This window comes from Pisolithus orientalis (genome assembly GCF_024613125.1).
Source record: "Pisolithus orientalis strain OTSU chromosome Unknown F5J12scaffold_2, whole genome shotgun sequence".
Lineage (NCBI taxonomy): Eukaryota > Fungi > Basidiomycota > Agaricomycetes > Boletales > Pisolithaceae > Pisolithus > Pisolithus orientalis.
The window spans coordinates 181,331-193,157 of NW_026260783.1; the positions used below are offsets into that span (position 1 = coordinate 181,331).

The window sequence follows — 11,827 nt, forward strand, 5'->3', positions numbered from 1 at the left end:
CCAAGTCATATAAAATGGGCTGGGCACACTACAGTTCAGTGTCATCCAACAACACCATTCTGTCCTTACAGGTACTCCCCAGTTTGATTCTCTCTTTTGTCAAGTGCATTCCTTTCAGTCTTTAACCTAAGAATGGCCATTCTTTCACAGTGTGAAGCTAGTGATGGTGATGGCTGTGGGCAGATCTTTCCTCACAAGACTCAACCTGGGATCTGTGCAAAATGCCATAAATTAGCTTCTTTTCAAGCTGGCTCTGCAGACATCAAGTTATGGCAGGTATGTTGATACACATGGATTCCTGACTTTGTGAAGTACCTACTGACTATTGCTTACAGGCAATGCCACAATGCAAAGGATGTGGCATGGCATGGAAAAATTTACAGGGAGAGATGTGCAGAACTTGTGAAACTGCATCACCTGCAGCCAACCAAGGTGTGATCAATTATAAATGAGTAATTACTGGACTGAGATCAGGTGCAATGCTAGTTGGTAACTGTGATAGCAGTACTGGCACAAGTCAGGTCATGCATGATGCCATTGAAACTGCAAGGCAAGCACAGGCAGTGTCAGCTAGTGTCCACTTGTGGAAATCACCAAATACATCTGGACTTCCAAACACTCTGAACACAACTGCTGGCCTCAATTATGCATGGAATGGTGGTGGTCAACCAGGCAGTGACAAGATCAAAATTGCTATTGAAGTCTGAATCAAAGGTGCCTCAAAGTGAAGCAATGCTGGTGATGCATATGGGAAGTGGATGAAACTTTGGGCAAAGGATGTTTACCTTACTGGTGAGAAATATACTAAATGTTTATTACTGCCCATTTAGCCACTCAGGCTCTCTGACATTTGCACCACAGAGGTCCTTGAGGATTCTCTCACTGCCCTTAATGTCAACTGGGAAAAAGATGAGGGTTTAGGGTTGGTATTGTAAGTGAGCTTCACATCACTGGCCCCAGATTCCATACTTACAGTGTGTGGTAGGGGTGAAGTTCAGTTTTGTTTTCCTGGAAACAAGAATTTCCAGCCAGGTGATCAAACTAAAACTGTTGGATATGTGTATAATGCATACATGCTTGGCAAGTCAGCAGATTTCTACAAACCAAGGGATGCCCAATCCAAGGAAGTGAAAGGACCAGCCCTCTTCTTGGAACTCTATGTCGACTGTGAAGCAGTGAGTTTTGTGCTTGCAATCAAAGTCTGTAGTTCTAGTTACCAAAAGTTTATTGACTGGTGTGAACATGTTCATGGGGAAGTGCCAGGTAGCTGCACTATGCCCACCTGAAAGCACCCTGCTGTGGATCACTCCTCTGACGAGGATACTGCCCTTAGAACTGTAACTTGTTGACCACACAAAAAGGTGCAACATGGTAAGTCTCATTTTCAAATTGTTGACTCATATTAATTGCAATATATACCTCAACTACTACAGGTCACCTTGGACTCACATTGACCTTCATTCCCACACCATCATTAACATCTCTGTCTCATACTACATCAGGACCTTCAACCTCAGTGACCTTTCTATGTGCAGTTTGCAGCATGGTGCCTGAAACAGGTGAAGTCAAAATTGTGTGGCCAGATGACAGTGTCAAAACAATCAAGGGTTTCCTGGGATCTGATGTGTTTTCAAAAGGCTGGACAAAGAAGGTTTATAAGGTTTGTCACTAAGGCACATCACACTTTTAGTCATTCGCTTACAGCTTTCAGCTAATGCTCAATGGAGATCTTTTTGTTGCCAAATGTTTCTTTGACATTGGCACTGGTGAATCTGTGACAACTACTGACAACAAGAAGTACCTTGAGGCTGAACTAGTCCAACTTAACTTGGGAAAGTGGTTTCTGGGCCATTTCTGTGAACTTGCAAAGCAACAGGGTGTCAGCATCTTTTCAGGTATGTTTACTCAGCCTTAACCATCCCTATGTCTTAATAACCTGTGCCAATGGCAGAGATAGTGTTTTCTGAAGGTTTCCTGCTCTGTGAACATGAGATGTTGTCTGCTGCATCTGGTGAATCGGACCATGGGAATTACTATGGTGGTGCTGTTTGGCTTGTTGAGCCTCAATGGACTACAATGGTTATGAAGTTTAGTGGCACACTGGAGCACCCATCTTCAACAGACAAACTTGGAATTACTATTTCAGCCTTTGCTCATTTTGCATATGAGTACAGCAAGCATAAATTGGTCTTTGCAGATATTCAAGGTACACATCTAATACCAATGATACACCCAGTAAGACTGACCTTCTTTGCTGCCCCTTGTCAGGTTCCCCAATGACAGTGAATGGGCATGATGGAATGGTCTTATTCAATGTAATGACCCATGCGGTGACATTGTATGGTAACCAACTGCATCACAGTGTCAAGTTACTGATTCCCCTCAAGTGACAGTGGAATTGGCAATCACAGAAAAGATGGAATCAAAATTTTCATGCAGCAGCACCAGTGTGACTACATCTGTGTCAATATGGGACTCCCCTTGATTGTAAATACCCATGGTGATGAGGCATAGACTTCATGCAGAGTTACATTAGGGCATGATCCCTCTAGGATGTGGTAATGCACTGCTATTTGTGGACAGCTAGTAGCCTAATACATTTGGACAGAACTGGATGGTTGACATTGATCCTGTATTTACTCAATGCTAGCCAGCAGATGTGTTCATGGGCCTCAGACTTGCCTGACAGTGCACAAGTAGTTGGGACAACACTAGTCACACATGCTTACATAACACACACTAATTCACATTCTTGTTCCAAGGCTCACCACACCATCATAAATGTCAGGTAATCACTTATGTGGTCACAATATACCTTGTAGATGTTGTGTAAATCAGCATACTGCATTGTTGAACATAGGTAGTGGAAGATAAACGATGCCAAATGAATGGTGTGTTGATGTGTCAATGCAAAATTGAACCATGGACTTCTTGACTACCACAGTGGCCCAAGTTGACTTGGTCAATACAGTACCCTTTTTAGGTAACACAGAGCATCTAATTATCATGCTGAGACTTCACTACAGTTGATTATCTCATAATGCATGGGCTCAACTTGCATAAGTCTTATACTGCATGACTTTTTTGTCAGCCCATGCTGGGCCAAGTTGGGGCACAGTGGATTTGGTAAAATGTGCATATTGCATAATGCATGCTCTCAGACTACCAATATGCAGTATGAAATGTACTTATTTGGAAGAGATCAGAATGAAAAGTCTACCCTTCAGCAGTGATTTGATGCTCATCTGGCATCTTTCTAATGTTAACATCAGAAGACTTTCATTAATGATTAGAGAGGCAAAGATTTTCATGTTGCATCCTTCTCAGCAGTATCCCCATGAAGTCTGAGACTACCTGCTGAAAACCATGTCCAAAGCTGACTCCATATGCTTGTAAACCTGGGCAGAAATCTTCCAAAGATGCACCTGCAACATCAGCTAAACAACAGAACACAGGCACCTGGGAAAATCTCACCCTGCATGACTGGATGATGGTCTTTGCCTACATTGACAAGCATCCAAATTCTTCACAGGAGGACATAGTCAAGCATTTTGCAACACTACAAACAGGGGCTTTAGTGTTTACTCAGTCAACACTTTCAAGAAAGTTGAAAGCTTGCACAAATTTAGAACAACACATCCATGACAATCTGAGTGCATTGTCTTCAAAGCAGCCTCATATAGTCACTCAGCCAGATGTTGAGAAGGCTCTCATCCTTTGGGTTTGTGCTATGGAGGATAAGGGGGAACAGGTCAATGGGCCAATGTTACCAGAGAAAAGGAAGAGGTTTGAGGACCTCCTGGGTGTTCCAGAAGAGGAACAGCTCACTGGTGATGGATGGGTGGCATCCTTCACTAGGACTTATCACTTATGAGAGCATCTGCACCATGGTGAAGCAGCATCTGTTGATCTTGCTGCTGTTGAAGCTGAACCACATTGCAAAAATCTTGGAAAAATTCAACCCCAAAGACTGCTGGAACTTTGATGAGACCAGGCTCTTTGCATTGTAAGCTAATCCTTTTATTCATATATTTAAATTGATACCTAGGTCATTCAGTGCTCTACCTGATCAAGGATTGGCAACAAGGCAAATAAGTGGAAAGAAAAGAAACAAATTCTGCCTGAGCTTGGGCTTTTCCTGTAATTCCAATGGCAGTGAGAAGATGCCTATATTTTTCATTGGGAAGTACAAAAAGCCATGTGTCTTTAAGAATAATTCACCAGCTGCACATGGATTTGATTATCGCAATAACAAAGCAGCATGGATGACATCAGAACTATTCAAAGAGTGAGTGATCAGTAGTTTTGCACAGGGAGAATGACATGCTCACTGAAATGGTAAGCTGGGTAAAAGCATTTGATTTGAAGATGCACAAGGAGAAGTGGCACATCTACCTCGTAATTGACAACTTCAGTGGCCACTATATATCCTTTGTGCCACAGAATATCCAAATAGAATTCTTTGGGCCAAACTTAACATCACTCATTCAGCCACTTGATGCAGGGATTATCTGATGCTTCAAGGCTCACTACTGGCATGCATTCAGCATGCATGCTGTGGATCTTGAAAGAAGTTGGGGAGACTGACATCTATAAAGTCAATTTGCTTGAGGCAATGATGATGGCAAAGGATGCATGGGCTGCTGTCAAGGCATCAACAATTGAGCACTACTGGGCGAACTGTTGGACAGACTGGAGGTGCATGTGGAGGATGTTATTGCAGACCTGGTCCAGGTCATCCTGATGCTTCTGTAACTGGCACACATGCCAAGCAATCAGTTCTGTGGTAGTCAGCAGTGTTGCATCATTGCAGGATAGGGGTAAAAGGAGGGTAGCCTCAGCAAGGTCAAATGGGAACAGCAGCTTGACACTGTGCACCATGAAGTAAGGGGATAAACCTGTGGACTTCAGAATGGTGACCTGCTGTAGGAAAATGAGAAAACAAGAGGAGAAGACTGGGTAGAGGGTGAAATCTGATGGGGAGTGAGTAGGCCAAAAGGGGCTTCTATAGCCTGGAACTGGATGGAGGGGATGTCTAAGGGCTTCTATGGCTGTCTTGGTGCAGGGAAATGACCTGCTTGATTTCATCTCTTGTCTGTGGTAACTCATCTATTGTTTTTTAAAGGAAAAAACCATACACAAGTAGCACTACTGCTGACTAAGCAACAAAAAATGCGAAATCTAAGTGCAACTCATAGAAAAAAGTATCTAGAATGAAAATGAAGTAAAACAAGCAAAATAAGGCAATTCCCCTGGTAGGGAAAGTACATTCCCTACACCACTTGGCCCAGAATATGGAGTGCACAACAGTGTGCCAGTGGCAGTCATCACTCTCACAGCTCTTCATGATAGCCTTGTGAACATCATAGTGGTGATGCTCTACAATGCCATTAGCCTGAGAGTTGTAGGGAGAGATACAGATGTGACAGATATGATATTGTGTGGCTAGGGCATCTAAGGCTTGAACAAATGCAGGACCATTGTCAGTGACAATTTTGGCAAGTGGACCCCAGCAGCATAGAATGTCCTCAAAGATGAAGGATGTGAGTGCAGTACTATTTTCTGCATAAAGCATGTGCCATTTGGGATATGAGGTGAGTGTGCACTGAGCCTGTACTATGTAGTGGTAGCTGCTGGCTTTGGGCATTAGCATCATGTCAATGTGAGCTTTATGAAACAGGCCCCCTATCATGAGCACAGTGGGAGGTATGTGTAGTTTCTGTGTCTGGCAGATCTGGCATTCATGGCAAGTGCAAACATACCATTTCATGTCCTTGACAAGCAGAGGAGTAGGTGGGTGCAGACAGTGAAGATGCCTTTGTGTCCAAGGTTGTCATGTGCTTCCTTGATAAGGCAATACTGCTTGGACTCATCAACAACTAGCTGGTGCTGCCCATGTGGTTCCCAACACCACAAGTTGCCATCTAGGAGGAAGAAATGGCTGGCAGAATTAAAGAAGGATGAGTACTGTTATGCCAATGACTTGTATTGCATCATGAATCGAGTACCAAAGTACAAGCATGTGACTGCATGAGAAGTGATGCATAATTTAACTTCACTAGTGAATGGAGCACCAGTCTTGGCCAAGCAAAATTGTACTGTTAAGTCCCAGAAGTACAGCAAGCAGAGTTAAGTGTGGTTGCAAAGTAGATTTTGAATGAGGGAGCAGTACAATACATGTGGGTTTATATACATATGTAGAGTACCTGTGGAACAAACATTCGAAAGCAACTAAATGGTCTACCTGTGTCTGTATGAGGCAAGACCAAGTCACTCTTGCAAGGGTGCAAGGGTGAATGGACTGCAGACACAGGGTTAAATGTGCAGAGAGGGAATAAACATACATGAGGGATTAAATGAGTGTGAGGGTTTACTCATGCATGATGTCATAGGTGTGAACCAGTCACCTGGGGTAGATGGGCTAACCATGTCATGTGACTGTGTGGATCAGGGCCACCAGCAGATCACGGAAGGAAGGGGAATGGATGCAATGTCTGGCTATAGTACAATGTGGGGTAAACAGGGGGATACCATAAAAGGGAGCATACTAAGAGAACACAAGACCAGAGGTGGCTCATGGGTGACAGAACATTGTCACTTGACAGCATGACAAGCAGTAGTGTATAAAGTCTATAAAAGGAAAGAAATGTGAATGCAGCATAACATCACCCCCCCCCCTTGAAGGCCTGAGGTCCTCTGAAGGCAGGTAGAGTCCAGCAGTCACCCATGAGCAGATTTTGGCATTAGTTGCCACCTCGAGTTGGGCAGTCAGTCAACCAATGTCCAAGGTGTGAGCATCAGTAGCAGGCAAACTGATAGAGGGGATGCTGCCAATTGAGGGAAACGAGCCCACCAAGTTCTTGTTTGCTGAGGGAAGAAATGGGGACTGGAACAAAGGGTACATCTGGCATAGGTCAGGTTGTCTTAGTAGCATAGAAGATGGCCTGGCCAGCAGAATCTCCTCAGGCTGAGGTGAAAAAGTCGAGCCAGTCATGGGGGGAGCCATTAAAGGGGACAGCTGCAAGGGTGTCCACAATGGCCTGGAAGTGCTCTCAGCCCTGGCCCAGTATAATCTTCTCCCAGCAATCATGACACTGCAGTTCGACATCTCCTTCAGGCACAGGAACTCCTCTTCCTCCAGATTGTGATGGCTCTCCAACATGGGTTTCTGGACCTGAGAGTGGCCATGTTTCCTTTTGGTCAGGGACTGAAGGTAGGCTTGATCCTCTAGGCACTGCTTGACATGCCAGAGAGAAGGGCCCATGGACCATGATGTCAAGGGGTAGTTGGTCAAGAAAGGAATGGAAGGAGGATATGAGGGAAGGGCAGTAGTCTTCATGAATGATCTTGACAATGGCTTCCTGCATTTTGAGAGCTTCATGAAGGATAGATGAATTTGTGCAATCCATATTTTCGAATGTATGGGCTTCAAAGCTTCTGTCTACAACTCTGGTGAGGTCATAAACACATTTCCTGATCACTTCTGTGCTTCTGAAGATCATAGACAGCATCTGTAGATGCTTGTGTCATTCGCCTGCTCTCCAGCCATGTGATTCCCAGTGCTCGAAGTCATTAAGCAGCCACATGTAACTGAGGAAGAGGCTTGCCCTGGGAGTCATCCTGTTGGTGGTGCTGGCAGGGGCTGTGGGTGTGACTGCAGGGGCTGTGAGTGCAGCCAGTGTGATGGAAGGCTTTGGAGCAGATGGGCCAGGATGAGAGGATGGAGATGGTGATCAACAACCAGCTTGGGAGAGTGGCAGGGTGTTGCAGGAGCAGAAGGATGGGTCATAGCAAGGCTCTGGTGGCTCATGGGCCTTGGACTTTCCCTTATGGGCATCCTTGCAGGTTTGCTGAGATGTGGGAGATGAGCAGATGACAGGGTACAGATATGGGTGTGTGGTGGAGGTGACAGAGTCATGAAGGGGTTGGTAGGCATTGCCATGTGGGGAGTGGGTGGATACTGTGGGGGATGTGGCATGTAGTGCTGTGGGGGAGCATACAGGTGGTTGGGAGAGATGTGGAGGGGTACTGGCATAGCAATCAAAGTAGGGATGGGATGGGTCATAGGGTTCATCAATGTTGGCATGGAAGTCATTGTCAAAGTAGCCAGAGCTGGGGTTCTCAGTGTTGGGGGTGTAGGACATCATGACTCAGAGGTTGTGGACATGCTTGTACTCACCCCAAACCTCAGGGGCATTTATAAGGTTGTCCTTGCTCTCCCAGCTGTTTTGGGAGTGTGGGTAACCAAGCCATTTGACAAGGTAGAGGTATTTCTGCTGAGGGCTTAACCCAGTCTGCTTTGACAATGATTTGACCTTGTAGGCATGTTTGTGCTTAAGTATAGCCTTGACTTCCCATTTGTTCTTGTCTCCTACCAATTCTGGTGGAGGTGGGGGTTGTGCTGGGCAATACTCCACTGTCTTGACGAAAGGGGTAAGTTTGGATGCATGGAATACAGGATGTATTCACCAACTCTTGGGGAGTTCAAGCTTGTAGGCAATGGGGCCAATCTGTTCAGAAATTACAAACAGGCTGTGGCACCAGGGCACAAGCTTCTTTGATGGAACTTCCCTTTTTAGGTCAGAGGCATCCAACCAAACCTTATCTCCTACAGAGAACTCTGTATAGCTTCCTTTTGATCGCTTCTTCATTAACTCCTGTGCTTCTTTATGAGTGATTATTGTGGCATCCCAATTGGTGGCCAGCTGCTTGAGTTGATCCTCCACTAGCATTCCTTGCAGGGGTTGCCCGGTCAGATAGGGAGCAGGATCAAAACCATACATGAGCAAATATGGCATCTGGTTGTGGGACAAGTGTACATGTGAGTTGTGCACCATTTGAGCATCTGGGAGTTTGGTGTGCCAGTTGTGGGGGTCCACATCCACATACATGTGCAGGTATGTGCCAACTTCCTGGTTTACACATTCAGCCTTGCCATTGGTCTGAGGGTGGTAAGCGGTCAAGGCTTTCAGTTTGATTCTGAGGGACCAGTAGAGGTTGTGGGTGAAGGCAGAGACAAACTGGGGGCCTCGGTCTGAGATGATGGCCTTGGGAACACCCCAATGTGGGTAGACATAGGCATGGTAGAGGTCTGCAATGCCTATGCTGTCCACAGTTTTAGTGGTTGGTAGGAAGAATGCACCTTTTGTTAGTCCTTGGTCAATGATAGTGAGAATTGAATCATATCTTCCTCCAGACAGGGGTAGATCAGTAACGAGATCCATAGAGATCTGTTTGAAAGGAATGGGGTTCTTTGCTACATCATGTGGGGTAATGGGCAGGGTTGTCAGGTGTATGTTGACCTTGTTGGCTTGGCAGGAAGGGCAACCTTTGCAGTAGTTATGGATGGACTGGTACATCCCAGGCCACCATACATATTTGTTCATTTTCTTTGTCATTGCTTTTACTCCAGGGTGTCCGAACATGGGAAGGTTGTGATACTGCCAAAGGACATCTTGGCGAATGGGTTTGGGGATGAAGATTCTCCTCCCTTTCCTTCTGACTCTGTCAGACCCTTCTGTTGTTTCTGGCATGGAGAGGGACTTGGATGCTTCCTTTACCTCCTTGTATAGGTCAGCATTGAGCTGGAAGACATGTCCCTTTCCTTTTGACTGCTTTTGAGTTGTCTTCAGTTCTTCAAAGGTGACTTTTCAGACTGAATTCACATCGAAAGCAGGCTGATCTAGTTTAAAAATGGAAATGACAGGGGGTCTCACCCCCTCCCCAAGCCAAATGGCTTTCAGAAGTAGGGTTGAGATGGTAGAAGGCTTGGCATTAAAGTCCAAGTGGCAGGAGAGAGTGTCAGTGGCAGAATTTTTAGTTCCTGCAATGTGGATGAACTGAAGGGGGTACTCCTGAAGGGTAGCCTGCCAGTGCACTTGTTGGGCTGTAAGCTTCTGAGGCTGTGTGTAGTAGGTGATATTTTGATGGTCCATATACACGTGGGTCGGTTCCAGGGGTGAGAGCAAGTAAGGGTGCACATTACTGCCAGCATTTCCAAGTCATAGACTTTGTAGTTCTGCTCAGCTCCAGTAAGTGACTGTGACATATATGTGCAGGGATGAAGCATTCCCAAGTCATTGGCTTGGGACAGGATGGCACCAGTGCTGAGTTTTGAGGCACCAGTGTGGAGTATGAATGGTTTTCAGAGGTCTGGTAGATGAAGAACCAGCTTGGATGACAGGGCCTTCTTCAAAGCTTCGAAGGCAGAGCTTTGTTCAGGACCCCAGGTCCATTTAGCATTTTTCTTCAAGAGGTCATGGAGCAGGTGGGCAGTCTGTGAGAAACCAGAAATGAACTGCCAGTAGAAGTTGCAGAAGCCTAGGAAGGAGTGAAGCTCTTTGAGAGTTGTTGGCACAGGCCATGTTTTGATGGCTTTGATTTTAATTTCCAATGGTTCATATTGACCCTAATGGATCATGAACCCTAAGAATTCTATTTCTTTGGCTTCAAAGGTGCACTTCTTCAACTTCAGGCATAGGTGTTCTTTTGATGCAATGTGAAGGAATTGTCATATGGCTGCTTTGAGACCTTCTCGAGTTTTTGAGTGAATGGTGACATCATCCATGAATATAACAGCCTTTCAGTTCACTCTTGAGCTCTCCAAAGGTATGGTCCATGTACCTTTGGAAAGTGGGTGGCAAGTTACACTGCCTGAAGAACATTACCATAGGCTCAAAAAGACCTCAAGGAGTGATGAAAGCTCCCTTCCACTCATCACCCTCCTTTACTCATATATTAGTGAAACCCCATTGAACATCGAACTTAGCAAAGTACTTGGACTCCACTAGTTCATCAAGGAGCATCTTGACATCTGGTAAAGGGTATGAGTCAATGATAGTATGCAAGTTGAGGTATCAGTAATTTTGGATGAGTCTCCATTTGCTGTCTTTCTTCCCAACGAAAAATATGGGAGCTGCCTGCGAAGACTTTGAGGGGTGGATCTTTCTGCATTTGAGGTTTTCCTTGATGAATTCATTGAGGCCCTTGAGCTCATCAAGCAAGAGCAGGTAGATTGCTCCTTTCTTTGGCTGGAAGCTCAGCTTCAGGTGGATTTCATGGTCAAGGAAACCATGGTGGGGTGGAAGAGGGATTTCTTCTTTGGAGAAGACTACTGAGAATTCCCAATATTCCAGTGGTAACTCCACTTCAGCCTGTATATGTGAAGCTTCGAGTTTCATTGAGATAGACATGCAGGTGATTTTAATGGTCCAGGCAAAGTTGGTTCCACATACACAATTCTTCTTGTTGAGACCATGGTTGAGTTCCCCCCAACCAATCAGCTTTCAAGAAGTCCAGCTGATGATAGGGTTGTGTTCTTTAATCCATGGCATTCCAAGAAGGAGGGACTCCCAATTCCTGAGCTTGAGGACATATGTGCAGATGCACATAGTCTTTCCCCAGATCTTGGCTCTGAAGGAAGTGATATGGGTGACCCAATCTCCTGTCCTGCCCTTGTAGCTTCTTGACTCCCAGGGTCTAGTGATATTGCATGTTGGGATGTCATACTTCTGCACTATGGCTGGATTGATAATATTTATTTGGCACCTGAGTCGAGGATGGTTCGGACAGTAGCATTTTCACAATCGACAAGGTAAGTGAAACCAGTGATAGAAGTGATGGACATATCTTGTTCATAATCATACACTTTCTCAGTTTCTATCTTAGTCTCTATCTTGCGTGATACTATGGGCTCCCTTCCTGATGCTACACCAGGAGAGCCCCTCAAAAATCTGGATGACCTTTAGGTCCTCTGTCATCTGTGGGTTCATCATTCTCCACACTGTACTTATCTTCAGGTTCATCCTCCTCTTCTGCCTCCTTACTG

General features: G+C 45.3%; 1 protein-coding gene across 1 annotated transcript; it reads left to right on the top strand.

Moving 5' to 3' along the window:
* Positions 1 to 132: 132 nt before the first annotated feature.
* On the top strand, positions 133 to 2,390 carry F5J12DRAFT_779094 (uncharacterized protein; the record flags this gene model as incomplete). The annotated part of the gene is made up of 10 exons (XM_051742351.1): positions 133 to 276; positions 336 to 432; positions 475 to 701; positions 831 to 931; positions 986 to 1,175; positions 1,362 to 1,371; positions 1,536 to 1,660; positions 1,712 to 1,895; positions 1,952 to 2,206; positions 2,269 to 2,390. The coding sequence occupies 10 exons, from the start codon at positions 133 to 135 to the stop codon at positions 2,388 to 2,390; spliced, it is 1,455 nt and encodes a 484-aa protein (XP_051604627.1).
* Between the last annotated feature and the right edge of the window lie 9,437 nt (positions 2,391 to 11,827).